The sequence below is a fragment of the Triturus cristatus genome, chromosome 12 (assembly GCF_964204655.1).
Source record: "Triturus cristatus chromosome 12, aTriCri1.1, whole genome shotgun sequence".
Classification (NCBI taxonomy): domain Eukaryota; kingdom Metazoa; phylum Chordata; class Amphibia; order Caudata; family Salamandridae; genus Triturus; species Triturus cristatus.
In genome coordinates, this window is record NC_140595.1 from 757,819,862 (window position 1) to 757,846,723 (window position 26,862).

Genomic DNA, 26,862 nt, shown 5'->3' on the forward strand with positions numbered 1-26,862 from the left:
TGTTACTAGAATATCCCATTTTTAATATAGGGCTACCATATTATTTCAACCAAAATATTGACAACCAATCTATATACAAGGTGAGAATAAATAAGTGAGTAAATATTTACTATACTTTATCCCAAATATATAAACTTTGACAATATGTATATATCTTCAAGATATGTGGACGTGGAGTTATGAACAGGAATCTGTACCAATCTGTTTATAGCTACATTGTCAATATTGTTTTTATTTACATTTTTGGGCTATCATATTATGGGAGCATGCTATGAAACACTTAAGGTTCTGGCATACAAGGCACAGCGTTCCAGTTCTAGGTTTTATTTTTGGTAGCAGCATGCATAGATAAAGATATATTTCACCATGAATGCTCTTATAGCTCAATTCACTTTGCAAACTGGTTAATCCTAAATCGAAATCACCAATTGTAAGCCCATACAATGATTTAACACCCAGGTTCATATTCTCATTCCACCAATTACACTGTCCAATCCTTACCCTGTCAGTCCATCCAAGCCAAATGTACCATAATACTTATCCTGATGACAGAAACACTCATGTTCTCTTCATTTCCAAATTTAGTGAGCTTTTCAAGTCTAGAACATGTTTATGTTTTTCTTCTCCATCCTTTCATAATGATAACTTATGTCCATATATTTTACAGTGAAATTAATTAACTGAAAGGCTGGTCAAAACATTATCTTCTGCGGCAGGGTTTAGTCTTTTGTTGAATTGATCTCCTCTACCAATACATCAGAGAAGTGACATAGTGAAGTGAGTGTCCATCATCTCATGGCAGTGCTCCAAGCACAATTTCTCCTAAAAATGACAGGACTCCCAACTACTTAGCATCTTGGTAAAATCAGTTATTACTGCTTAAAAATGTCTACATTTCTGACTTTACAGATCAGCTATTTTTCAACTAGTCCTGTCCTGAGTGACCGGAACCAGTTCCCTTCCTTCTTCCGGACCATCCCAAGTGATGACTTCCAGTCCAGGGGACTGGCCCAGTTGGTAGTTCACTTTAATTGGACCTGGGTTGGTATTCTTGCAGAAGACAATGACTACGGCCGTCATGGGGCTGAAATATTACAGACAGAACTTCATAAAGCTGGAGCTTGTGTGGCCTTCTCTGAGAATATCATCCTCAATCGAGCAGACAGGAATGCACCCCATATTGTCCAGATTATGCAAAATTCAGCAGCTAATGCTGTGGTCATATTTGGCCTGGATTCACATTTGGTTCCTCTGTTTGATGAAATAGTGAGGAAGAATATGACTGGAAAGACATTCATTGCCAGTGAAGCCTGGTCAACATCAGCACTCCTATCTACAGACAAGTATTTGAAAATCCTCTCTGGCACAATCGGGCTTGCGATTTACAGTGGAGAGATGCCAGGTTTCAAAGAATATGTAAACAATGCCCATCCTTCAAATTTTCCTGACGATAACTACATTAAAACTTTCTGGGCAACAGCTTTTGGTTGTAGGTGGCAAGATCCAGAAGTACTGCCGGGTTCATGGGATAACAAAACAAAATTATGCACAGGGGCAGAGAGGATTGATAGTGTCAATGGCATCTTTAATGATGTCTCCCACCCTAGATTCACGTATAATGTGTATCGGGCAGTTTCTGCCATTTCAGTGGCTTTACATGATCTCAATACATGTCGAACACCAGGAGGACCCTTCTATCGTGGAACCTGTTCCAGTGTATTGGACTTCCAACCCTGGCATGTAAGATAACAAGTCATTTGCTGCTAGATATAGTTTGAATATTCAATTAACGCCATGAGATCAACAGAAGACACAAATAATTGGCTTATTATTGTGTTTAGGGAATCAGAGTGCACGTTGATGCCTTTACTTTTGAGATTCAATAAATGTGTTTAAACTGTATCACAATCAATCATATTGTTTTAGTTCACAGGCAACATGGTGGTTAAACCTGGACTTTTAGTGTGAGGCATAATGCATTGTGCTATGTGAACACTTATTTTTTTTTCAAATAGAGACACCATGTGTGAGCTCCAAATTTAATAGTTGCATGACATTCAGATAGTAGACAGGCTACTATGGAAAACATTCACTCTTATTTAGAAAGACACAGGAAGACCAGTAATTCGGTGATGTAGGACACTGCGTTCTTTCAAATTGCATTCAGAGGATACTCTAAGAAAGGGTGAATTACCACTTCATGAGCTGGAGTTACACATCTAATTCCTTTGATAATTCATTTTCAGTGCTTTTCTTTTAAGTTTAAAAGATAAAGTTTACTTGTTAATTAAAGTAGCGCAATCAACGAAAGTGCAGGCAAATAAATTCAATATGATGTGCAAAGTATGACAAATCTTAGTAAACTCTGGAACTTAGTTTTCAAAGGAAAAGAAAAAAAACAACATAGGAAAGAGAGAGAAAAGTAACATAGCCATATCTTATCAGAAAGAAGTTACACATGTCAAATATCATTGCTAAAAGATAAGTATCAAAGTGGGAAATGAACAGCAGATTATAGTGATTATCCATATTGGTAACATAAAATAAAGTCATTGAGGTTTAAATAACTGTTGTTCTGAGGGTTGCATAGCAGCTGTTTCTTGCAGAGCAATACAGGAAATTCATCGCAGGTAACCAAAGAAGATCTATTTTAATGGTAAGAGCAATTGAATTGATGTATGCTCTAACAGGTCTAGGATTTTAGAAAACACCATACCACCAAGTTTGAAGCGATTACATTTGCATAATCTTTCCATGCTTTGGTAACCTATTGAAAAGCAACTGCTAGAAGTAAATAAAGCACCTGAATATTATCTGATTGGGAGGAGTAGTGCTCTGGAATACTCCCCCAAAAATATTAGTGAAAGTGAAGGGTACATGTGTGTGAAAGATACTGCTGATCTGTCTCCAGACTTACCACCAAAATTGATTGGTAGAGGGACAGCCGAATAACATATGTTTGAAGTTGGATGAAGTACTATTGCTGGATCAACAGGAGGAGGGGAATGTAGAGTTCATTTTATGTAGAGTGACTAGAGTGATCAAAAGTATATTTTAGATAAAAAATAATGTTTGGACAACATTAGCTGCTCTAGAGGATTTCAGTATTTTTTTCAAAATTGTGCTCCATATGGGAAATGAAAAATAAGTCTGTACGTCAAATTCCCATTGCATTTCCACAGCTGTATTTGCTTGAGTTCTGAGCGAGATGTTAAATTCTTATATGTTTGGGATACTGAGAGAAAGTTGCAAAGTAGAGGAGATATGCTAAGAACCTGAGGAGGAGGGATGCAGGCGTTTATCATATGCACATCTGATGATTGAAATTATTGCTGCATATTTAGCCTGATAATGAAATGAGAAACATGCTTGAGCTAACATAGGAGGAAGAAAAGAGTCATTATGAAAAAGTTGATAAATCCATTTGAGTCCTTTACCGTGCCAATCTTTCCCAAAAATGGGTTTATTGTTTAATTTAGTATGTTTATTATGCCAAACTGAAGAATGCAGAAATTGTTATTTAGTATTCTGATGGGAATTGTAAATAGGTTGGAGTAGCTTACATGCATTTTTTTAATATGACAGGGACAAGGATAAAGGTTTGTAAGAAAAGGATCAGAAATAAGAATTCTTGAATAGAAAAGGAGTGGAGAAAAGATTTTTCAATATCAACCCATAAAGGAGGAATTATAGAGTTGTTGTCAGTCAGGGAAAAGGATGCTTGATTAACCCCTTGTGTGCCACGCCCTTTCCCCGCCCTGTGCCGGGCGTTGCATTAGCGGACGGGGTTCATGACGAGCTGGACTCGTCATGGGCACAGCGCGACCGTGCTCCATGACGAGTCCAGCTCGTCATGGGCACAGAAGGGGTTAAGAAAACATTCCGTATAGTACGAGCAAAAATCAGGAAAATGATCACCTATCATGTTTACGTTTTTGAAGGGACATGCACGAGTTTTTGTTATTCCCTTAAAAACTTGGATAAAATAGAGTATATTTTTGTAAAATGAAAACTGGGAATATAGTAGGGTTATTAGAAAGATAAAACAATATTATGGGGACTATCATCATTTTTATTGTATCTAGTTGAACTCACCAAGGTAAGAACTGAGTATTTCATCTAAAGGTAGGAGTTGTAAGGTCCCCTTTGGGTTGAAGGATACCTTGTCTTTACTCGAAGCATTACACCATAGTCCAATATCTTAATTCTATCTGTATTGTAATGAAAGAAAGAAGAAACAAAGTCTGCATGAAAACATAATTTATTTAAGGGAGAATTTCACAGTTATCAGCATTTAACTTGTATCGTGTGATGGAAGCACAATTTGTGACTGCAATCCAGAAGGCTGGCAACAAGGATTGAGGATATGAGAGGAAGAGCAAAATGTAATCCGCATAGACTGAAAATGTTAGATGTTTGTCCCCATATTCAAAACCATAAATTTCAAAGTTTAAATGATTTTTCATAAAAATGATTATAGCACAAACAAATGATCTGGAAGAAAGAGGGCATCCTTGCCGAAGACCTGGATGAAATGTAAAAGAGAAATAAGGCCAATAGCTATTGTAGATGCTTCTGGAGCAGAATATAACAAGGAGAAGAAATGATTGAATTTACAAGCAAAGACGAACCTAGAAAGATTAGAAAAAATTGTGGTCAGCTAACTCAGTCAAAAGCCTTTTAAGCATCCAAAGAAATAGCCATTTACAAATGTTTATATGATTTCAACTTACTTAAAACACTGACGATTAATCTGGTGCTATCCAAAATATGCCTACCTTTTTATAAAGCCAGTTTGTTCCCTTCCTAATAATTTAGTTAATAGAGGATTCACGCAAGGATTTTTGCAAAGATTTTATAATCAAAATTAACAAGGGAAATGGTTCTATACTTTTTTCAGATTGTTGGATCATTGCTCTCTTTAGGGATGAGACATATTAAAACATCTTGGAAGGAATCCCCAGCAGATTTAGAGGAAATGAAATGAGTAAAAAGCAGATGTTGTTTGGGTGTAACAAGTTTGATGAAATGTGTGTTAAATTATATAGTGAAACCCGTCTTAATGGAGTAAATAGAAGTGAGAATGTCATCAATATGAATGTCATCTAATGAAGTGAAATCTATTCTAGGATCGGAAGGAGATTTGATATTAGATAGCTATTGAATATGTCTTCCTATGGGATTTCTCAGTGTATACAGATTGGAAAAAGTCTCTAAATTCAGAAACAATATCTTCATTTTTGTGAACTGATTGCTTAGTGGAGGTGAAGATAGAGTCTATTTGGTACGGTCTTATTTGATTTTGAGGTGATTAGCAAGAAGTTTTCTCAATTTATTTTGTCCTCCGTAATATTTGGCACTAGATTTAAGGAGGTATGAGTTGGTGTTTTCTGTGAATATTGTATTAAAAGCAAATTTAGATTTAATTGACTCTTTGTGACACATTTTAGAGTTAGAGAGGTGATTCTCTAACTGTTTAATACAGTTGATATCTGAATATGTAATGTGTTATGCAGGAGACTTGGAAACAAATAAATAGTCAATTTGAGATTTAGATACCCGTATATAGGTTTTCCTGAATCATGTCCTTATATAGGCACAATTCGCTTTGCCCCTATTAAGGCATAGAACCCCAGTCCTTATTTAGGCATTAGCCATGCTAACCAAATACAGGCATGGTCACCTACAGCCATCCATCCCATGTCACAATGAATTCATAGAAACCAGACCCTTAAGCCGAACTGGACTTTCCCTAGCTAGGATTATTGATTTCTCCAGGAACTCATCTATCATGCATGAACAACTATTCTTTAGGGGTTCATCCATGACGTCTTCCTCTGCCCAACTTTACGTCAATGCTAGCATTTCTAAGCACCTTCCATGTATAAATATGCCTTCCCTTACCATGGCAAACTACGGCACGACTCAGTACGACTTGACTGCACGGTTCGCCACGGCAAGTTCGGAAGAGACCATATCCTTGCCTGACGCACTGAAAAGACGCTGTCATCCCTGCTCGCAGAGAATTCAGCTTCCACTATTCTGACTCCCTTCGCTGGGTGTTAGAGTTTGATAACCCCTTTTTATTGAAATGCCCGTCTATCTATTTCTGTGCAACTCTGGAGAAACTAAACATGCACGATCGACTGAGTGAAACTGTTATCTATTGTTTCCACGATTCTGAGACTGTTACGATTCTACGGTAAACAAAGTTGTCATGTTAATGCGGCTGTCAGTAACGAATCCTTTCTTGTTCATTCTTGAAGTTTCTAGTGACCTCTGAGTTAGCTGGCACACACAAGTAATTAAGTTTAATGTACTCGATAGGAGCATACTGACCTTAGTCCTATACAAAAACTATAGTGTATATTATTCTAATGTGCAGAGCCTATAAGGGAAATAGGAACTACACTACAGCGTCAATAACCATATTACAATCACCATCAACATTTGAATAACTATCATTAAAATATAGCAACTTAGATAATACCTCAGGCCAAAAAGATGTATCTGAGGTAGTGGGTGCATAGACATTAAAAAGTTATACGTATTTTATTAATAGTCATGGATGCAGAAACCCATCTTCGCACAGAATCAGTTTCTTGGAAACAAACTTGAATATATATTACGGATTTATGACATAAGACAGCCACTCTATTGCATTTCTCTGTACCTGGGGTAGCAAAGATATGACCCACCCACTGCTTTTATAGTTTAAAAATGTATTTGTTGAGTACATAAGTTTCTTACAATAAAACAATTTCACCTTTTAGCTTGGAAATATGAGTTAAAATCCGCTGATGCTTTATAGGCGAGTCTAAACCTTTAACGTTCCCGTAAACAATTCTTGAGACCATTTAAAAAGTTGCAAAAATATTATATTCTTGGATATGTAATGGTAACAATAAAACAAATCTTTAATAACAATTAAGGGCCAGATGTAGGTGGGCAAATAGCGAGCTGTAATGCTGAAATTCGCAGAATTTCAGCGTTTGCGATCGCTATTTGGCTGCGAGCAATGTAGGTGAGTTTAAACCTACTAGCATAATAAGGAATCACAAAATTGCGATTCCTTATTTTGCTCTTGCATTTAAGGAATCGGAAATTGCGTTTCCTTTCATGCAATGTAAGTATCACAAAAGAAAGTGCACTTTTGCCTTAAGGAATTGCAAATTACCACCAACTTCAACTTCATGGGTGTGGCCTTCAAAACAATCTATTGTCCCTATTAGTCATATATATATATTGTACATACCATGAATGCACTTTTCAATCACCACATATCACTTTCACGGCTCTGTCACTTTTTAGGAGCACCTTGTATAAGTGGTACATTATGCTGTGTTAATTGATCAATATATTAAAAATGTAGATATGTATAAATAAATGACTAAAACGCATAACTGAATCGTACTCATTGCAGAGGTTTTTTACTTTCCCTAAAATAACACTATTGCTGTTATAGTCAAGGACTACTCTGCCTCCATAGGGACCAGTGTATTGTTTAGCTATTGCTTAGCTCTAATCAGATTTTCATTTCCTCTGCATACAATTTAAAGTTCATATGGTACTTTCAAGTAGCTGTGCCAAAATAGACACATTATTGTTGAACAGCAGACAAGAGTCAATACAACAATACATCAGTTGCAGACCTTAAGTCAATAATAGGGGATCTGTTTGCAGCTAAAGTTATAAACTGGTGCCTGGTGCATTCTACCTTTCCTGTTTTCACCTTCTTAATAAATAATTAGGAATTAATTACATCATCATGTTATATATCCCTCCAACCTCCGAACAATGAAATATGCCAATTTAGTCATGTTCTCCCTTTCTATTCCCCAGCTTAACCACTACATTAAACATGCCAACTTCAAGGATGAATTTCAAACAAAGGCTTTCTTTGACAGTTCTGGGAACCCCCTCGCTCAGTATGATATTGTGCACTGGCAGCTGGGAACAGGAGCCAAAATACAACACCGGACAGTCGGGCACTATGATTCCAGTGCCCCCTCAGGGAAGAGCCTGCACATCAATGCCAGCATCATTTTGTGGCCAGGATCTGCACAGGTTAGACCATGTTAAGAGTACAAAGATCTTCCAAAGGTTCCATGAGTCCTTTTCCTCCAACTGATAAGCACAATGCCTGTATAAACTTAGAATGAATGTTGGTGAAGGGACCTGACAAATAAGATCCACAAACTTTCCCCTTCAAGATAAGGATTAATGTATTTTATGTCTCAGTTAAAAAAAATAATTATTTGGAAATGTTCAAATCCTTTACTGGTTTTGGTATGTTTAGAACCTTACTTCAAAGTGTAAGAGCTGAAGGTGACCACCTTGCTTTCTTCCACTCTGGACACTGTATCCACGCCTGCAGTTTTCACCTACAAATTGTTTTCGCATGTTTCTCAGTCTGATTAGACTACAGCCCTCAATATGCTCTGGTGTATCACACAAACATCCAGGACTTCAAACAGTGTTTGTAATGACGTGGAGAGGGTGGTCACCCTATACACAGCTCAATATTGTGTAAATCTAACAGTAGGACACAAACACGTTAAAGCACTTATATATTTGCACATTAGATGAACTCACCAAGCATTTCTATCAATCGAAAATGAGTTGGCAAAGGTATAAAAAAGGATAGAAGGTCCATCTTTTCTGCAAAAGATTGCTATAAAGAAAATGTTCAGCATTTAGCACCAATGCAGCACTGCTTGCCAGAAACACAAGCATCTTTCATTTTAATAAATGAAGTGCAAGTACTTTTGTATCGAAACATATTGATTCATGAAATGTAATTAGACCGGGTGATAGCCTCCTGAAACCAATATCTCTCTGGTGTAATTTGGAAATATGTATAAAAATGCTTTAAACATTTTTGGTTTATAAAACATATAGCACCACAGAGCAAGTCTTTTTAATAAATATGCAAGTAAATCGATATATATTTAGGACTACAATGGAACTATGGTAACTTATTGCGAGTTGCACCTAATATTACTGAGACCAATGACCCTAGTAAACAATTCAAAAAGAATTTAGAAGAACCCTCATGTTGTTTGAAAGCAGACTCTCAGCCTGCTCTTAGATGGTCATCTAAACAGAACTCTTACATCACAAAATGGAAGGACAGAAATGCCTGAAACAATCTAAACAGCTAGTTGTTGTTGCACTGCATTTTAAACCATCATTAAAAACATGGATCAACCATTTCTGAATTGGCCTTGCCCCCACCACAAAAGGGAGAGTCCAGCTCTTCATGGGACTGACAAGATCAACGTTCCTAAAACCACTAACAATCCTATGCCTTGTTTTCACAACAAACAGCTTTTTTGATGCAGTTCATGGATTTTGAAGTGTTGAATTTGTCCCCAGCTCCAGTTAAGCACACATAGATTCTGGGTTGAACCCTGAGAATCCCCTGAGTACTTATTTATTACCATGGGAATTAGTCCAATTTACCTTGCCATTCCTCATTATTTCCGTCAGGATGCTTTCAGATGCATGAGAGATCTGTGGTAACTCCATGGTTTGTATACTTCCAAACTGGGTCAAAAACTGGGCTACCAGCCTCATTATGAATTAATGGAATTTTGTAATAAGAGTTACCCCCATGGCACGACAAGTTAAGAAGTGATATCTGATAATACCCCTTTCTCACTGATGAGCCTCAATAACCCTGGAACATGGCTCGGCTTTGAGGGTGCTTTCTATTAGATAATCTGTATGATAATTGTACCCAATGAGGGATATGGGCCAGTGCTGTTCTCATAAGGAAGGAACAACTCACAAAAAAAGGGAGTTTGAGATCAAAAATGTAAGAAACACCATGAAGGTTTATGACAAAATTCAAGGGAATCAAAGACAATGTAAGGTTCAGTTAGCGTTATAAATCAACCATGAGGCATAGAAATTTGCCATGGAGGAAGTTAGCTATTTAAAAAGATGCACCAATAAAGAGAAACATCTGAAAAATTGTCCATGTTGTACAGGAAATCAACTGAGAATCAGGCAGCATCACTAGAGAATCATGAAGATGTCTATCTCACCCCCAAATTCAAAGGTCTTACATACTAATTTCTAGCATAGAAAGAAATGAAAATGCAATGTCATCATGGTGCAAGCTAACATATCACCATATTAACAATTCCTATTTCAGCATTATAAAATGGCCTCTAAACCCACCATTCTAGCAGTAACCCACTACACGAATATTGGGTTGCCCCTTCTGACCTAAAGTCACATGAATTGTCAGAACAAACTAGATACATGAACAATATAAAGAGTCATGAATGTATCTACAACAGTGTGCTAGAGGGAAGAGTATTTAAAGGCTTCTCCCAGGGAGCTCTTTGAGAACAAAATATCATACAAGTTACAAAATAAACAGTGCATTATTGCTGCCTGTGGTGCCGGTGAGAAATATAAATAAATAATGAATATTAGGAAGGCTTCCATATTTAAAAAGATGGAGTTGAGGATTAATTGAGATCTAGTTAAAGACCAGAATATACTAGAAATTTCATTTCAACTCCAAATAAATCATAATAATAATAAATAATTTAAAGCCCATTTAGTAGAAAAGCAAAATAGAATTACGGTTTGGACAAAATAAATTTTAAAAAAACACAAGAAAATTAAAAACATAATATTACCTTAAATTGATATGAATGAAGTTAGGCATGGGAATGGAGGAAACAAACTAATTTTGAAATGGGTGAAGGGGAGTTGTTGTGATGCTCCCAGACATAATAAAACATGGGTAGGGTTAGAAGGAGGATTGAGAGAAAAAAAATTGAGAAGGAAAATGGTGTGAAAAGAGGGAAGGCATTTGGGAGATCATGCCTCCAGAACAACAATTTTTATAAAAAAATTGTCACCAGGTAAAATGACATCTCGATGTTGGCCACTCGACAGCCCCTACTCTACTGTGTTCTCAATTGAGCTACTGAAGATTTATGACCCTTTAGAGAGAGTCTTGTAGACATTCTTAAACAGGAATGTTCTAAGGGGATTAAGTGGCTGAGTTATGTCAAAAAATCATTGTACAATCTGGGCCTAGCTAATTTCTGGGAAGATCCATCTTCTATCTTGTCCACTTATTGTGGTTAAATCAAGATACTGGGAGAGCATCGCTGCTCTGAATGAATCCTTTAGTTCTACAGGCAGCCTTACGAGGTTCTTGTTATTGCATAAGTTTGTGCCTAAGGCAGAGGCTTTTTTTTATCATATTCGACCACAGCATGCTTGCTCACTTTTTCTGCAGTATAGGTATGGGACTTCGTAAATTGCTGAGCATACATCATCTTGGAATTCTGTAGAGACTGGGCCAAATTTGTGTCAGTCATGTATGCTCCTTGATGAAACTGAGGAACACATGTTTTTCTGCCCTAGACATGCCAGACCTAGAGCTAGATGTATTGTTCTTTTATGTTGTGTTTTGGGATTGACAAATCGAACAATTTTAGAATTTGTAAAAGTCATTCTATGGGCGTGATAGTGATAGCGGTATCCACATTTCTTTTTATGGCCTCGTTTAAGAGACACAAGTTGTCTGTCTCACTATCTAAGATCAGTACCTGCTCTGGGAATGTTCATGAGCTTGTTTTAATGTCACTTCTTTTGTTTTTATTGATGTTTTCAGTATTTAGTACTTAAATATTGAATTTCTGATTTTATCTATTTATGATGAGTACAATATGCTTGTTGATATGTGTTGATGATGCAATGTTATAATCGATCAGTCAATAGCTTTAGATTTTGGTAAGGGGAGAAGGTGATGGGTAAAAGGATCTATAAAGACCCTTTGGGAAAAAAAGCAAGCGAGAGCCCATATTCACATGTGATGCTTTATACTTAATTGTAAACTGCAATATTCAACTATTGCAACAAATGGTTAAGATCTACCTAAGTATTTCTACCTACCTTGTTTTATTTTTCTCATCCAAACACCTTAAGTGGCAAGGGTATGCCTAGTTGTCTGTCCCATAGCATGCTGCATAAATGGAACTGAAACAGCACCTCATTGAGAGGGACAAACAATTCAAAACAATGTGCCTGGAATAACTTCTGGTCCTATGAAAGGAGATGTATTCTGAACCTTAGGTTACACTGCCTCTTTTGTTGCTGGGTCTCCTTTGATTTGCATATGATTGTGCCTGTCTGATGGGGCGTGGGGGTGGAGAAGAAGTGGAATAATGTTCTACCTTCTTTTGAAAGCCTGGGTAAGGAGCAAATAAGAACCATTAAGACAGAGATATCTGCTAACCAGATATAATCTTTTTGGACCTGGTAAAAACAGAGTAGAGAGCTATTTGAAAAATCAGCTGGCCATCTTCCATTGAGTCATGCCTCCTGAAAGCAGAGTTGCCAGTTGGGTACTTCAGCTACTATAGCTACTGTGGTTTGGCCTTGTCAATTTGTAGCCTCTTTTGCTTACAGTACACTCAATCTTGATTGTGACAGGCACCTTTTCCTGGCACGATTTTTCCTCTGCCTGCTTACTCGTATTTTTTTCACTATGATTTTGAGTCTCCGATATTTGGATTGACTTGGGCTTGAAGAGCTCATCCACCTGACATCTGGAACTGGTTCAATCTGAAAAGATATGTAAAATAAAATATAATTACTCTATTGATTCCAATCAACATCCAGACCAGCCTCCAAACTTGGCCTGGTGTGGTTTGTTGCTCCCCTAGTACATTTAGATGCAGCTGATGATGTGTTTGAAGAACTGACTTCCTCTATTTAATAAAAATAGATACTTTAGACAATATGTTCATAATACTTGACACATTGCACAACCTGCCTTATATTATATTTCTCAATACACTATTCCTTTTTTATAATGTTTTACTTAAACCTGGTATGAAAACTATTTTTTCAATTATAACTGGCGGCTATTTGTGCTGTGTCACTTCATTGGCCTAGCCACCATAGTGGACTTGTCAGCTGTCTATTGCTGAGGTTCAGACACAGGTCACAACAACTCTGTGGCCCTAATTCAGAGTAATAATCAAAAGTCTCTGATTTTCAAATAAAGTATAAAACCAGAGAAGAATCTACCAGCTGATGTTCCCCCAACTTATGGTGGGGGACATTTCACCAGTGCATTTTCATCAAGATTCACAACTTCCTTAAGCACATTTTCAATTATCAGGTATCTTATATTTAATGATTGGGACCTCACTCTTCCCTAGCCTGCCATGTTGTATTCCTACAATGAATATATTTGATCAATGAGCAAAAATAATCAACAAGTAAGATTTAATAGAACATTGATCATGCTATCCCTGTTCAATGACAGAACATACAAAGCTCCATCTAAATTCTCCAATGTAGAACAATATTCATGGGTTGGGGCTGGCTGCTGGGGAAAATAAAGTCACTGAGCTGAAGCTCTCACAATAAGCCTTGGCCCAACACTGTATCCACCACATTGAGGTTGCCGTGACATCCTTGGAAGACAGTGTGAGACACAACAGGGGATTCTAGTTATGTGGGAGGCGGCCCTTCAGGGTGCTCAGAGTTAATGGAGGAAGCCTTACAGTACAATCATGGCAAGCGTAGCAGTGATGGTGGCAAATGAGGAGTAGCGGCTCACGGACAGCAGTCATAGAGCAGGCTACTCCTGACAGTTACCCATTGCAGGAGCCTTCTTGCATCTTCCACAATACACATGATTACAGTCTTATATAGCGCGTAGCTACCCGGAGGCATCCCCCTCTAGTAGGAGAGTTAGGTTGAGCGGAAGCTGTGGAGGAGAGGGACAGCATCCCAGTGAGGGAGAGAACCGAGATATCAGTGCAGACGGCTCATTCTGGGCAGCAGAGCAGCCATTCTGGAAAGAGAGAAGAGGGTAGCTCACTTAAATGGCACAGCATGGAATACAAGGAGACCAATTAGCTGCAGGGCCTAGAATATCTCATCCTGCATCATTTACAGGCAGAAGGCCTGCTGGAGGTTTCCATTTTGAGCCCGGACCATCGAATTGGAATGTCTAAAGTCAAGAAGCACTGAAGAGGACCTCGCTGTGAGTACATAAACATCCTATGGGACAGGACTGGAAGCTGAGAGGTAGGTCTGACCTAACATACTCATTCACCACTATCACTGTCACTTGCTTACAACAGAACAGAAGGAAAATACTCACCCCTCTGATATAATTTTTCTAGAGGCCCTCTTTCTCATCAGTTTTAACCTTACCACACAGACTCCTGAATAAAGGATTTTTTAGGGTACTAGTGTGGTCATTTTTAATTCACTCACCTGTTTTCCCCTACACACCTGCACTCACCACTGCGGCATTACTCCTAATAGAACTCTGACAAAGAGCCCTCTTGTGGTGCCGTGGGAGACTGCAGCACCACCTCCACGAGGAGCAACGCCCGATGATGAAGCATGACACCCGCATGGGTGTGTGAGGGCACTTTTTCCAAAAGGAGGAATTCCCCCACCTCCACACTATTCCATCCCCAACCTACACTGTGAGGGAGTCTCACTCACAGTCTCTCCCAGCGACCAAAATAGCCCAGCTCTTCTTGTCTTTTCTTTAGGAACTGTTACCCCTGAGTGATTATTATTCTGCAAGGTGGTGGACTGGCATCTAAGGAGATTTGATAATTTGAAAGAAGTCTGAGGATCGATGACCCAGGACCACCAGTGAAGCATTTGAATGGGAGATAGGCTTGTTGTGCCAGCCCACATGCCACATGGAAATAAAGCCAACATTTCCAGCCAACTAACCGTTTGTGAGGCAGTGGCTGGGAAAGCTGAGAGCACTATTCAGGCTGTTCCTGCACGGATCATGGCGTTGGTGTCAGGGGCATCAGTAGTGTCAGACAACCCTCCAACAATGCTTTTGAAGGAGCTGGCAGAGATCAAAGTGTCCATTAGCACAATGAATGCCACTGTGCCTACCACCTCAGTGGAAGTACAATCTTTAAGGGGTGACATCGCCAGCTTCTAGACTAGGTTATTTGTTGTTGAACAGACACTGGCAGATGTGGAGTCCAGGTGGGACACTAACCCAGTGTGTGGCCCGACATCAGGTCAATCATTGACCTGGAAGCCCAGAGCTGCTGGAATAACATATGTACCTCTGAGAATTCTTGTATAACTGCTGCTTACTCTACTCTTGATGACTTTTAACCCACCCTTGGAATTTCAGTGAGCTCGCAGGGTAAGGTCTCGACATCCCCCTCTCCTGATCATCCCCGGCAATTCCTCACCTATTGCCTTAGACATCCCCAAACCTGTCGGATTCTGGATATGGACAAAAGGCAATGACCATATCTGTCTCATCACACCGTATTTCTCCTTGGAAATAAATCAAATGCAGAAACGTCTCCAGATAAATTATGTGAAATTCAGTCTGTTGGAACCAGCAAAGCTGTTAATCACTTTGGGTGGGGTGGACACAGGAATATGCTGATGAGGAGGAGTTGAAAATCCTGCTGGACACTCTGTACAGCAAAGAGGCTGCAGGATTGGCTATGTCGTCAACTGAGCCATGCTTGCCAGATTCAATGGGGAAGGAGGGGCTAGGAATAGCAACATCTTGGAGGAACAAAGACATCTGGAGGAGGTGACATGGAAGTGGGGAAAGAATCGAACAAATCCCACAGAGACTCTAGGGGGCATATTTACAATGAAATGCTGCAGCGTGGTGTCACAAGCAGTTTGCTACGCTGAGCTGCAGCATTTAAAATACAGTTCACACCTGTGCTTTCCCCTGCACAGGTGCTAAAACAGCAGCCATGCACCAATGCAGGAACACTTACATCATGGTGCAAGGGAGCCTGCATTGCAGGGATGATTGTGTTTGTGCAGGAAGAGATACCTTCCTGCACAAAAACAATCTTCAATGGTATTTTGCTCCTTCCATACATAGAAAGAGCAAAAAACGAGGAGAAATTAAAGTATTTTTCCTTGTTGCGCCATCTTAATGCCTCCCCTTGAAAGGCGTTAGTTTTTTGTGCAGCTTCAGATTTACCAATACCATGACATACCCCTTTAATGCAGAATACTGTGTGAATGAGGGGCATATTTACAAGGCCGTGTAAAACCACAAAAAGTGGCCTTGTGGTCTTTGTAAACATGGGCCAGCACACAGCACCACCAGAGAATCAAAAAAGTGACGCTCCAGTGGAGCTTGTAAATATGCCCCAAGGACTGGAAGAGATAAGCCTCAATCCCTTCTGAAGCCCAGGTGTTAGCCGTATTTGGGCTTGGGGCCAGTAATAATGGTTGACTTATATGTTGTTTATCTGCTTCACATGCCTTTGTTTACTACATAAAAGACTACCATGGGAATGGTGGCCACAGGTATGGGGGTTGAGGGAGGCGGCGCCTCATCTGATCATCCTTGTGGGGTGGAAGGACATGTCTTGGAGTGCTTCTAGTGGAGCAGCCCACGCCACAGATGAGGCTCTGGGAGGTATGCTGTTGTGGGGGGAAGAATATGGGAGGGGGTGCATGATGAATTACAGAAGAGATGGAACATTAATTCAGACTCTTGGCATTAACACACAAACAAAAAAGTCACTAAGAGATATTGTAGACAAGATGGGTACAACTGAGGTGGGGATTGCCTCTGAGGGAAGAGGGACTGGGGGAAAAGCATGGAAGGAAGCTTTGATTAAGTTAAAGATGCAAGGTCCCCCAGAATGTTGATCACTAATGTTATTTGGCAGTGTGAGGGACAGGGGACTTGTTGAGGACTCGGAGGGAAAGCTACCCCAGGAGCTGGAATTCTACTGGTCCCCATTGACTGCATGTGACAACAGTTCTTAGTTTCTCATGAGTTTTTTCACAGGTCGAGGGCTGGGATACTGATGGTCTGACAGCCACTGGGGTCCCTAGCGCTAAGGAACGTTGAGTAGGAGTTTGGGTATTGGTGGACCAACTCTTATTCTGCTTCCTTTTTGCCCTGGATGGAGGGATCTTATATTTTAGATCACAGACACTTGTCTGCAACCTGGGATATTCCCTGAGGGGGGAGGTGACACCCCGCTGAGATCATGACGGATGCCTTATCTGGGCACAGGATGCTAGTTTTCACCATGCATGCAGATCTTAACACCCGTATAGGTTATTTGCAGTTTGCAGGAGGATCCTGGTATATTACAAGGATGCCTGGGAACACAAAACTAGGGGTAGGATGAACTCATAGAATTTGATTCTGCGAAATTCTGTGGAGTTGCATTTAAACTCCATGAGATTCCACGGAGTTCTGCGATTTGGGCAGGAATAGGCATGTTGTGCTGCCAGCGCTGTGATTTAGCACAAGTAGCACATTCACGTGTTGTGCCAGAGAGTGCAGCTACTTGAGATGATTTTGCATGGAATGTGACTAGATTTTCTTCTCAAGCGGCCTCCTTCTGACCAAAACAGTTGTGACTGCCCATAACCACCAGCATTAGAAAAATCTTGCCGGATATCCTCATACCGACCGAAAATTGGGCCACCAGATGCCAAATTTCACGTGTGCTCAACAACTTTCTAGAGCCATGTGCACGTAAAGATTCCACCATGCGGCGATCAGAGGAATTTGGCAGGAACTCCACGTTACAAGAGTAATGAAAGTCACCAAAATTCGTGAAACTCATTGGGCGGAACAGAATTTTCTGCCTGCCCCTACACAAAACCCATCATGTTTCTGTATTTGAATGTAAATTACCTCAAACACTTCACAAAATGTACAAGGTATTCAACTTCTTGGGTCTGACTAGGTCAGACATCACATTGATTCAGGAAACTGATTTGAAGGCCCAGGAATGTGACAAATTGAAGCAATATTGGGTGGGGAGGGTTGTCTATACATGTCCAGGGGTCCTCCCATTCCAACAATCCAAGTCTTTGAGCCATAGGACCTTCTTCACAAGCATCAGCCATGTAGACTGTATACCAAATAGATTGATGGGGAAAGGAGGTACATTTTTGTTAAGCTCTAGACGCAGTACGCATACTTGATTGTGGCGTCAGTATACACACCAGTTGGAGATAAAGCTGATGTCTTTTCTGGGTTGATTAGACTGTTTGTGTCATTTGGAAGGATGAAGTTAGTAATTGGGGGGACAGGAATAAAGTACTTAACCCTGTGCTAGACAGTTTGGGGCAGCCTAACACCAAACACAATAGAGATAGGGCCAGATTACAAGATTTGATCTCTGATTTCACAATGGGGAGCGCTGGTGATTGTTGCATTCCTTGGCTCGAGATTACACCTTTGCTTCCTGTGTCCATTTAGACTATTTCTTTGTTTCGGCTCCTACCTTACAGCATGTGGAAAAAGCATGGAGCATTTCAGTGCTGGTTACTGACCATGATAGCTTAACTTCAATGCTGCATCCCCTCCTCCAGGGGTGTGGCATCTGAATACAGCCAGATATAATGAGGCAACGGTGAAGCAAAAATAGTTTTTGCTGGTTCAACAGTTCCTGTCTATCATTGTAGGGTCAGTGACTTCCCTCTCAAATTTATGCGGGACAGGCAAAGTTAGCATTAGGGTGGAACTAATAAGAGAATAAGCTGCAACTAGAGAAAGGATGTGGCCTAGCGGCTAGGGTGGTCGACCTCAAAGCTGGGGAACTGGGTTTGAGTCTCGGCAGGGATGTTCAACATCCTGTTATTCTGAGAAAATCACCTAATCTCCCGGTGCCTAATAAAAAATAATGGCGTCCGTCTGTAAAGCAACTGGTTGTCATGTAAGGTGCTCTGATACCTTTGGGTCTAGTTTGCGCTATATAAACCCCCACCCCAAAAAAATAGATAGAGCGCAGACCAGATGAGACGAGAAGTTGTGAGAAACCAGGAATTTATGCAGTATTTATTTATTTATGAGATTTATAAAGCGTATGGCTACCCGCAGGCTTCCCAGCGCTGCCGAGAGGAGCAGACATAATGTAAGGTCTCAGGGGAACAGCCAAGTTTTGAGTTTCTTTCTTAAGCACTGTTCATTCTTGGCTAGTTTTAGATCTATATCCATACTATTCCAAAGATTTGGGGCTAGGTGTGAAAAGGATCTTCCATCCCATCTTGATCTCCTTATTTTAGGTGTATTCATCAGGAAGCTGACTCCTGACCTAAGGCATCTGTTGGGAGCGTAGTGGGAGACCAAGGATTATAACATGGTTGGGTCTCTCCTGTGCATGGCCTTGTGGGCCAGGCAAAGGGCCTTGAATTTAACCCTGGATTGGATTGGTGGCCAGTGGAGCTTCTTCAAAGATAATCTAACTGATTAACTGATTCACGTCTGATTAACGTCTGAGACATATTTGGGGGAACCCAGGTACAATGAATTGATGTAATCCAGATGTGAGACTACCAGGGCCTGTACCACAGTTTTCTCGATTTTTCTGGGATTAGGTTCAGGATTTTTCTGATCATCCGAAGGATGTCGAACGCGATGCCTGAAAGTTTTTTGGCCTGAGTATCCATGGATAGGTTCTGGTCTAGCCACATCCCAAAGTTCTTTATGGAAGTTTAAGGAATAGTCTCCAGTTTCCAGGCCAGATAATCTCCTAGGAGCCTAAACTCTATTTTGTCCTCGTTCAATTTAATGCTACAGTTGGCCACCCAGGTTCCTATTTTTTCAAGGCATGGAACTAGTTGCAGATGTCTTGAGTTGGAAGTTTCTGCCACCGAGACCACCAGCTGAGCGTCATCAGCATACAGATAATGGACAATCCGAATTTCTGCACCAAGTGAGGTAGTGGGCTTAAGTAAATGTTAAAAAGGGTCAGGGTCAGGGACAAGCCCTGAGGCACTCCGCATGGGGCTGTGAAGGTATCTGAGAGGATACCTGCCTCCATACATTTGAAGGATCTTTGACTCAGTAATGAGGCCACCCATTGGTTGGCTGTGTCTCTGATCCCAATCTCTTTGATTCTGTGGATGAGGATCTCGTGGTCTACAGTGTTGAAAGCCATGCTCACATCTAAGAGCAGGATTGCAGCCACTCTGACTTGATCGAGAATTGATTTTAGCTTCTCTGTGATCACGAGCAGTGTGGATTCAGTGCTGTGTTCTGGGCGGAACCCCAACTGGGACTGGTGCAGGATTCCATTAACCTCCAGGAATTGTGAAAGGGAGCTATTAACGTGTTTCTCCTCAATCTTTCCCAGAATGAGTAGCAGTGAGATGGGCTGATAATTTCCCATGAATGTGGGGTCCAGTTGGGGTTTCTGAAGCAGAGGTGTCACTGGTGCATGCTTCCATTCTTTGGGTACTAGGCCTTTCTCAAGGAATAGGGAGATGAGGTCGGCCAAATTGTCCTGGATGGGATCACCCCTTGTAGAATGATGTGAGAGGGAGCGGGATCTATTGGGGACCCTGATTTGATGTTACTTAGGAGAAGGCCTGCACGTTCTTTGCTCAACCTAGCGAAGGCGAGCAATGATGGGGAAGGAGTGGGTTTGAGCAGTTCTGGGCATGGGGAGTACTCTGGCTTGTCTGTTGAGTCCATCGTCTTTTTGGGGATCTCGCCAGTGACTGAGTGAAGTGAGTTGTAGATGTTTTAAACTTTATTCTTCAAAAAGGTGGCTAGTTCGTTACATCTCTCCTTTGAGGACTGGGAGATATGTGCGTCAGATTTGATTGTAGTGAGGGATTTGACTATTTTAAACAGTTCTTTGGGAGAGTTGGATGACCTCTCAATTCTCTCCCAAAGAAAACTGTCTGAGCTTTCCTAATATCCTTATGATATTGTTGAATGGCCGCTTTATATGGGGATTTGAGGTCTGGGGCATACGTTTTCCTTCAGCTCCTCTCAAGCTTTTTACAGTGTTTCTTTTGGTCTGCTAGCTGGGGGCTAAACTAGGCTGCTCTATTACTGTTCCGCGTCTCTGTCGGTCTGGGCTTCTTTAAACTTTTATCTATGGAACTGGTAGTCCAGTCTGACCATAGCCTGTGCGTCACATCTAAGTCTACTGTGTTTGGAGGGATATTTGACTCCAGGTGTCCAGTCCAGAACTCAGGGACAAGCCTTGGCCATTTACATCCCAGAACTGGGCAGCCACCTGAGGGCTTGGCTAATGGGGCATTCTCGTACAGGATGGGAATATAGAAGTGGTCTAACCAGGGAGTCTAGATATAAGTAAGGACCTGCAGTATGGGATCATTAGAGAAGATGGGGTCCAGAATATGCCACTTTCCGTGCATTGCAGAGCCCACCCGTTGTATGAGTTGCATGGCCTCAAGGTCGGCCACGAGTCTTCCATATGAATGTTAAAATCACCTAATGTGGTTTAAGCACTTTTTCCTATGATCATGCTGGCCAGGAGATCAGGTAAGGACTCTAAAAAAGATGTGCAGGTCCCTGGAGGCCTGTCCATGAGGCTGCCCGAAAAGGAGGATGTAGGGGAGAGTGTCAGTCTGAATTGGATAGCCTCACAGTTGGTTAAATTGAAAGGGCTAGAAGAACAACTTGAATGTAATTTATAAATAATGGCCATGCCACCTCCCGCTTTTAACGCACAGTTAAGCCTATGTATCCCACAGCCTTAAAGAAGGGTACCTATGATGTCTGGTGTGGAGCTTTCTTTAAGCCATGTTTCGGAGAGAAACAATGCGTCAAGGTCTTCCTCTTCTATGAGCATCCCTATCTCAATGTTGTGCCCTGGGAGGGATCTACAGTTGATGAGGGGCGTATTTAGTAAAAAGCCGCATATTTGACAACTCGGAGTGTGGTTGACATCAAGGGAGTGGAGGCAGAGTGGGGACATAGATGGCCTGAATGATTCTAGTTCCTTTTTTGTGAACTTAATAACCCTTGCAGGATCTGGGTGGAATTGGGCAGAGTTGGACGGGCACAAACGACTTGCCTTTGGCGTGCCAGTGGTGCGCCGGTTGCACGCGTCTGCTGAGCGACTACGCAGCTGTTGCCATAAGTAGTCTGAGTCTGAGTCTAGACCGCTAACCCATCCACTCCGTGACCAAGGGGAGGAGCGATCCTCTCTATGGTACGAGGGGGTGGAGCGGCTTTCCTTCATGCTATGGAGCTTCCACCACTTTTTTGCCCCAGTTTGACCTCTAGATGCTTGTTGTCTGACTCTAATGGTGCCCTGGCTGCTGCTAATCAGACCCATGTCCTGTGTGTTGATTAAAAGTCCATGGTAATTAGGTGCAATTACAATTGGTACTGACAATCTACCTGTAAGTCCCTAGTAAATAGTATGGAACGTAGGTTTAGAGGCACAGTAGATTTAATGCACTTAAACGTGCACTGATGTGTTGCTTGCTGTCATTTTCAAGGCAGCTCTGCTTTTCAGGCTGCTTTTGCCAGTCAATTATGTCCAAATTCACAGTTAGAATTAAATGTACATCCAAAGTCTTAAGCTACCCTATTTTTAAATTTGTCACCCCTAAAGTCTCCCATAAGTGCCCCGGGAGGTGGGTCCATGTAACTGTAAGCAGGGACATTTCAAATACATATTTTGTATGCTGTGGTGAGGGAAAAACTGCCAATTTCATTTTTCCCCATTGTAACACATTGGTTAACATGGGAATACTTGAATAAAGTAAAACTATTGATAGGAGCGAGCTGAAAATATACTTCAAAGTATTAAAATGATAGTTGGAATAAATCCAACAACTTGCCAAGGTTAGATCTAATAACTATCACATAAAATAAGTTATAGAACTTTCTTTTCTGATTAACCAAAATCCAGCATTCCATCAACCTCTCCTGATTGGCCAGCCTTTGACAGGCCAAGGCAAAGTTCTCTGATGAGGTGTGAAGTGGCCTGCATAAAGACAAAGGACATCTGGTGGGAGGAGATCTGCAGCTGCAGAGCAAAAGGCAGGATGGGGTGGAGTAGCCAAACTGATCTTCAAGAGGGAATGACAGTTAGGATAGGACATAGACTCACCTTCACATCCTGCAGCCCCAGCCAGACAGGAGCCCCAGTAATTGAATTAGCAGAGGGACTTGAAGAGGTGTAATAGGGAAACTTAGCCACTCTAGTGTGTTTGCTTAGCCAGATCTTAACCTACAGGAGAGAGTTTCTCAATTTTGGATTTTAAAGGAATAGTACTTTCTGGGACAAGAATATGCCACACTTTGGAGAAAGTTTTCATACCTGAGGGTGCCAACATGCACCCCTTTGGTCAGGATGCTCCATTGCTTGTAACCCAAGAATACTGGATAAATATGGGAGAGCTGTCCAGCAACTCAGATCCTTAACTTGAAACTACAAGAATAAGTAGGACTGCCCTGCTGGGCCCTTGGACAACACAAAAGAGGTCTCCACGTATAAAGCCTGCACCTGATGCACACTTTGATATTTAGCTCAAAAAGGCTGTTGCCTTGGAATGAAATTTGAATGAGTGATCTCCTTGAAAGCAACATGTAAAAAGAGTTCCACCTGTTTAATTTTCACCAAGAAAAACCCAGCTGAACAGCAATGAGTAAACTTTTAAGGATTTGGCTTGCTACATTGTGGATCTTGTAGTTCCAACTTCCCTAGGAGCAGCTCAGGGATTCTGGAACCTTGGATTGGTATTGTGGACCCTTAAAGACCTAATGGAACAACTGGAGAAGAAGGACTGTCCTGCTCGACTCATGGACTGCACAAGAGAAGACTGCACTCAAAGGACTACACCTGCTACCCTCAAAAGGCTTCACAACAAAAGGATATGCCTGCCTTAAAGGATGAGAAGTGGAATCCCAGATCAGCAACAGGTAGAAAAGTGCTGTAAGGGTTGCCTGCAACACCAACACTGAGGACAGCTCCAGCTGACACCTCCAGCTAACAAACCTCACCTGGATTTTACTTGGATTGAAGAGGTGCATTGTGGGAGTTGTAGTCCCAGTTCCCAAGAGGCAAACTAGAGCTTCTGAACACTTGCGTGGTGCTGTAGACCACTTTCCTGCATCAAGAAACACTTCTGGTGGTAAGTGTAACATTTTTACATCGAGGGCGGCCTGGACTCTTGACTCTGTTCCGGTCCAACGCAGCCTTCTTTAACCCTTTGAGAGCTATTAGCTTAGAAGCGCTAGGTTTTTTTCAATCTTTATAAATTCATATACATATGGGTCCCTACACTGGATTTTATTCATTTTAGTGTCATTTTAGTCATAAGAATATTTCATATTTTTTATAAATTGATGTTGGGTTTTTATTGTGTGTTGAGTCTTATTTTTGTACGGTTTCGGTGCTTTTGAAATGCTTTACACGCCTGTCTCCTAAGTTAAGAATGCCTGCTCGCAGCCAGCTACCAATGGCTGACCAAGGGAATACAAGGTCTTATAATGCGATTGTGGCCTTATTACTAGTGGTAGATACCTACTTACCCCTACTAATAACACACATACCAACAGAGGTGAGGAAAAGGGGGGATACATAGTTACATATATTGTGGAATGCGCTTTCTGGTACACTTAGTTCCATTGCTCGATTTCTCATCATTGCCCACCCCTTTGTACCATGTAAAATGTGTTTCTAACTGCATTGGCAACAGTGAAGGTGGGGATTGTGAGACTGTGCAAAACTACATAGGTACCATCCCATGGGCAGCGGTTGGACAATATGTATGACACAGCAAAGTTTGAGAAGATAATATACAGACCCAATGAAAATGTGCAGATTTTGGGAGAATTGTGGGTTAACTTTTCACAAAAATGAGGATGGAAGGGGAAAAGGGATGGCAGCAGAGCAAGGGGTGTATATATTGAGAGTCTGGGTGGGGGATTATGACAGGAATGGTAAAGTGGAGGGGGTGTATGTTTTCTTTTTGGTCAAAATCATTGGTTTCAAGTAGGTTTATAAAGGCGTGGGGAGGGAAAGTAGGGGAGGGGTGTTGCATACATATGGTACCCGGTTTACTGGCTGGACTGTACTGTATAGTTGCTATTGTACCACAAAAACTAAACATTTAATGTTATCAGAAAACTATATTCACATAGGTTTTGCAATAACATACACTCACAGGCCCAATATTAAGTGTATACTCTACAGGTAATAATCTGAGCAGACGCACATAAAACTATTGAGCACAAATGGGAGGGATAGAATCTGTGGTATTGGAAAATAACCTGTTAAGAAGGGCAGAAAAAGTTGAGACCAATCACCATTGTGTAATACTTATTCAAGCAACAGCAGCAATGGCAAGCAAGATTTAAAGAGGACAGGAAGGTGAATGTGTACTCTAAAACTAAACACTAATTGAACAACTTCATGCACTCTTTGACTTCATTTGTTTTTTTTTCTTTCAAGAACCCAGTCTCGGTTTGCACTCCCAGCTGCCCCTCTGGATTTCGAAAGGCTGCTAAAGAAGGACAGCCTGCCTGCTGTTTCTCATGCATTCAATGTTCTCCGGGAGAGATAACCAACCAATCAGGTACGTACATAAAAGTGCTTATGACTCCTACATGAAGAAAAAAATCAGAGATCACTAAAAACCTCTTCTTGCCTACAGACTCTGTGGATTGTTTTAAATGTCCCTGGAATCAGTGGCCAAATGCGGAGCAAAACCAATGCATCTTGAAGCAGACTGAGTTTCTCTCTTATGAAGAGTCATTGGGCTCCAGCCTGACAGTAATCAGCTTTATTCTCTCAGCAGTCCCGATTGCTATCCTGCTACTCTTCATCCATTACAGAAACACTCCCATAGTCAAAGCCAACAACCGCAGTCTCAGCTACCTCTTACTTTTTTCCCTCACTCTGTGCTTCTTGTGCTCAGTGGCTTTCATTGGTTATCCTACGGAAGTCAAATGCCTCATTCGTCAGGTCGCCTTTGGAATTTCTTTTGCTCTTTGTATTTCCTGCATCTTAGCCAAAACCATCATGGTAGTTGTTGCCTTTAATGCAACTAAACCCAACAGTGACCTAAGAAGATGGGTCGGGCCACAACTGTCCTACTCGGTCATTGGTGGCTCTACGTTCATTCAGGTTCTCGTGTGTGCCTCATGGTTAATTATCTCTCCTCCTGCATCTGCATTCAACATTGAATCTCAACCAGGACTCATCATACTTCAGTGCAATGAGGGTTCTCCTTTAGCCTTCTGGTGTATGATGGGGTATCTTGGACTTCTGGCATCCATTAGTTTCATAGTAGCTTTTATGGCAAGAACACTGCCTGACAGTTTTAATGAGGCTAAATTCATCACCTTCAGCATGATTGCTTTCCTCAGTGTGTGGCTCTCTTTTATTCCAGCTTATCTCAGCACTAAGGGCAAGTACATGGTGGCTTTGGAAAGTTTTGCAATTTTGTCTTCCAGTTTTTCCCTTGTCTTTTGCATATTTTTCCCAAAATGCTACATAATTTTGCTGAAGCCGGAGATGAACAAAAAGGAAAGCATCATGGGCAGAGAAGCAAGCCACAGGAACAAAATTAAAGAGACTTAGACATTAAATTGTTCCTTTCAGGGTGGAAAATCCTTCTGCTATGAATTTCTTAGTTTTACATATCCATGAATTTCTGCCACTAATTTACTTTTTAAGCTTGGGATATCCAATGTTATTCAAAGTCACCTATGATTAAGTTCATTGTAGAATAAAGGTTAAAGGAAATTTAAATTTCTAGAGCTCAGGTGAATAAAAATGTCATTAATGTCCGCCGTGACCACAGAAATCCAATATATTTAAGATGTTATCTTACTCCTTAACAAGTATTTTCTTGTCTTTATATTGTTAATGGCCTATACCATAATTTTTAATGTTTGCTTGATGTACCTAATTGCTTTCATGTATTTGGACTCCTATAATTGGTATTAGAGAAAGTTACACTGTCATATGTATGCTGATATAAATATTTATACATATAGGGGTCATTGCGATTGTGGTGAATCTGTCATGGAAAAGGCTGATGAGGATGTTCTTTGCGGGCCCGTTGTAGGCCCCCCTTGTGCTGCGGGGT

The 26,862-nt window shown here is 40.9% G+C and overlaps 1 protein-coding gene across 1 annotated transcript in view; it reads left to right on the forward strand.

The window, feature by feature from the left end:
* The window catches only part of LOC146782726 (extracellular calcium-sensing receptor-like), a 58,571-nt gene extending 32,220 nt beyond the window's left edge, over positions 1 to 26,351 (forward strand). The window contains exons 3-5 of the mRNA XM_085637210.1: positions 910 to 1,740; positions 25,221 to 25,344; positions 25,423 to 26,351. Coding sequence (XP_085493336.1) covers positions 910 to 1,740; positions 25,221 to 25,344; positions 25,423 to 26,351 — 1,884 coding nt within the window. The remainder of the gene's footprint in view (positions 1 to 909; positions 1,741 to 25,220; positions 25,345 to 25,422) is intronic.
* The last annotated feature ends 511 nt before the right edge of the window (positions 26,352 to 26,862 follow it).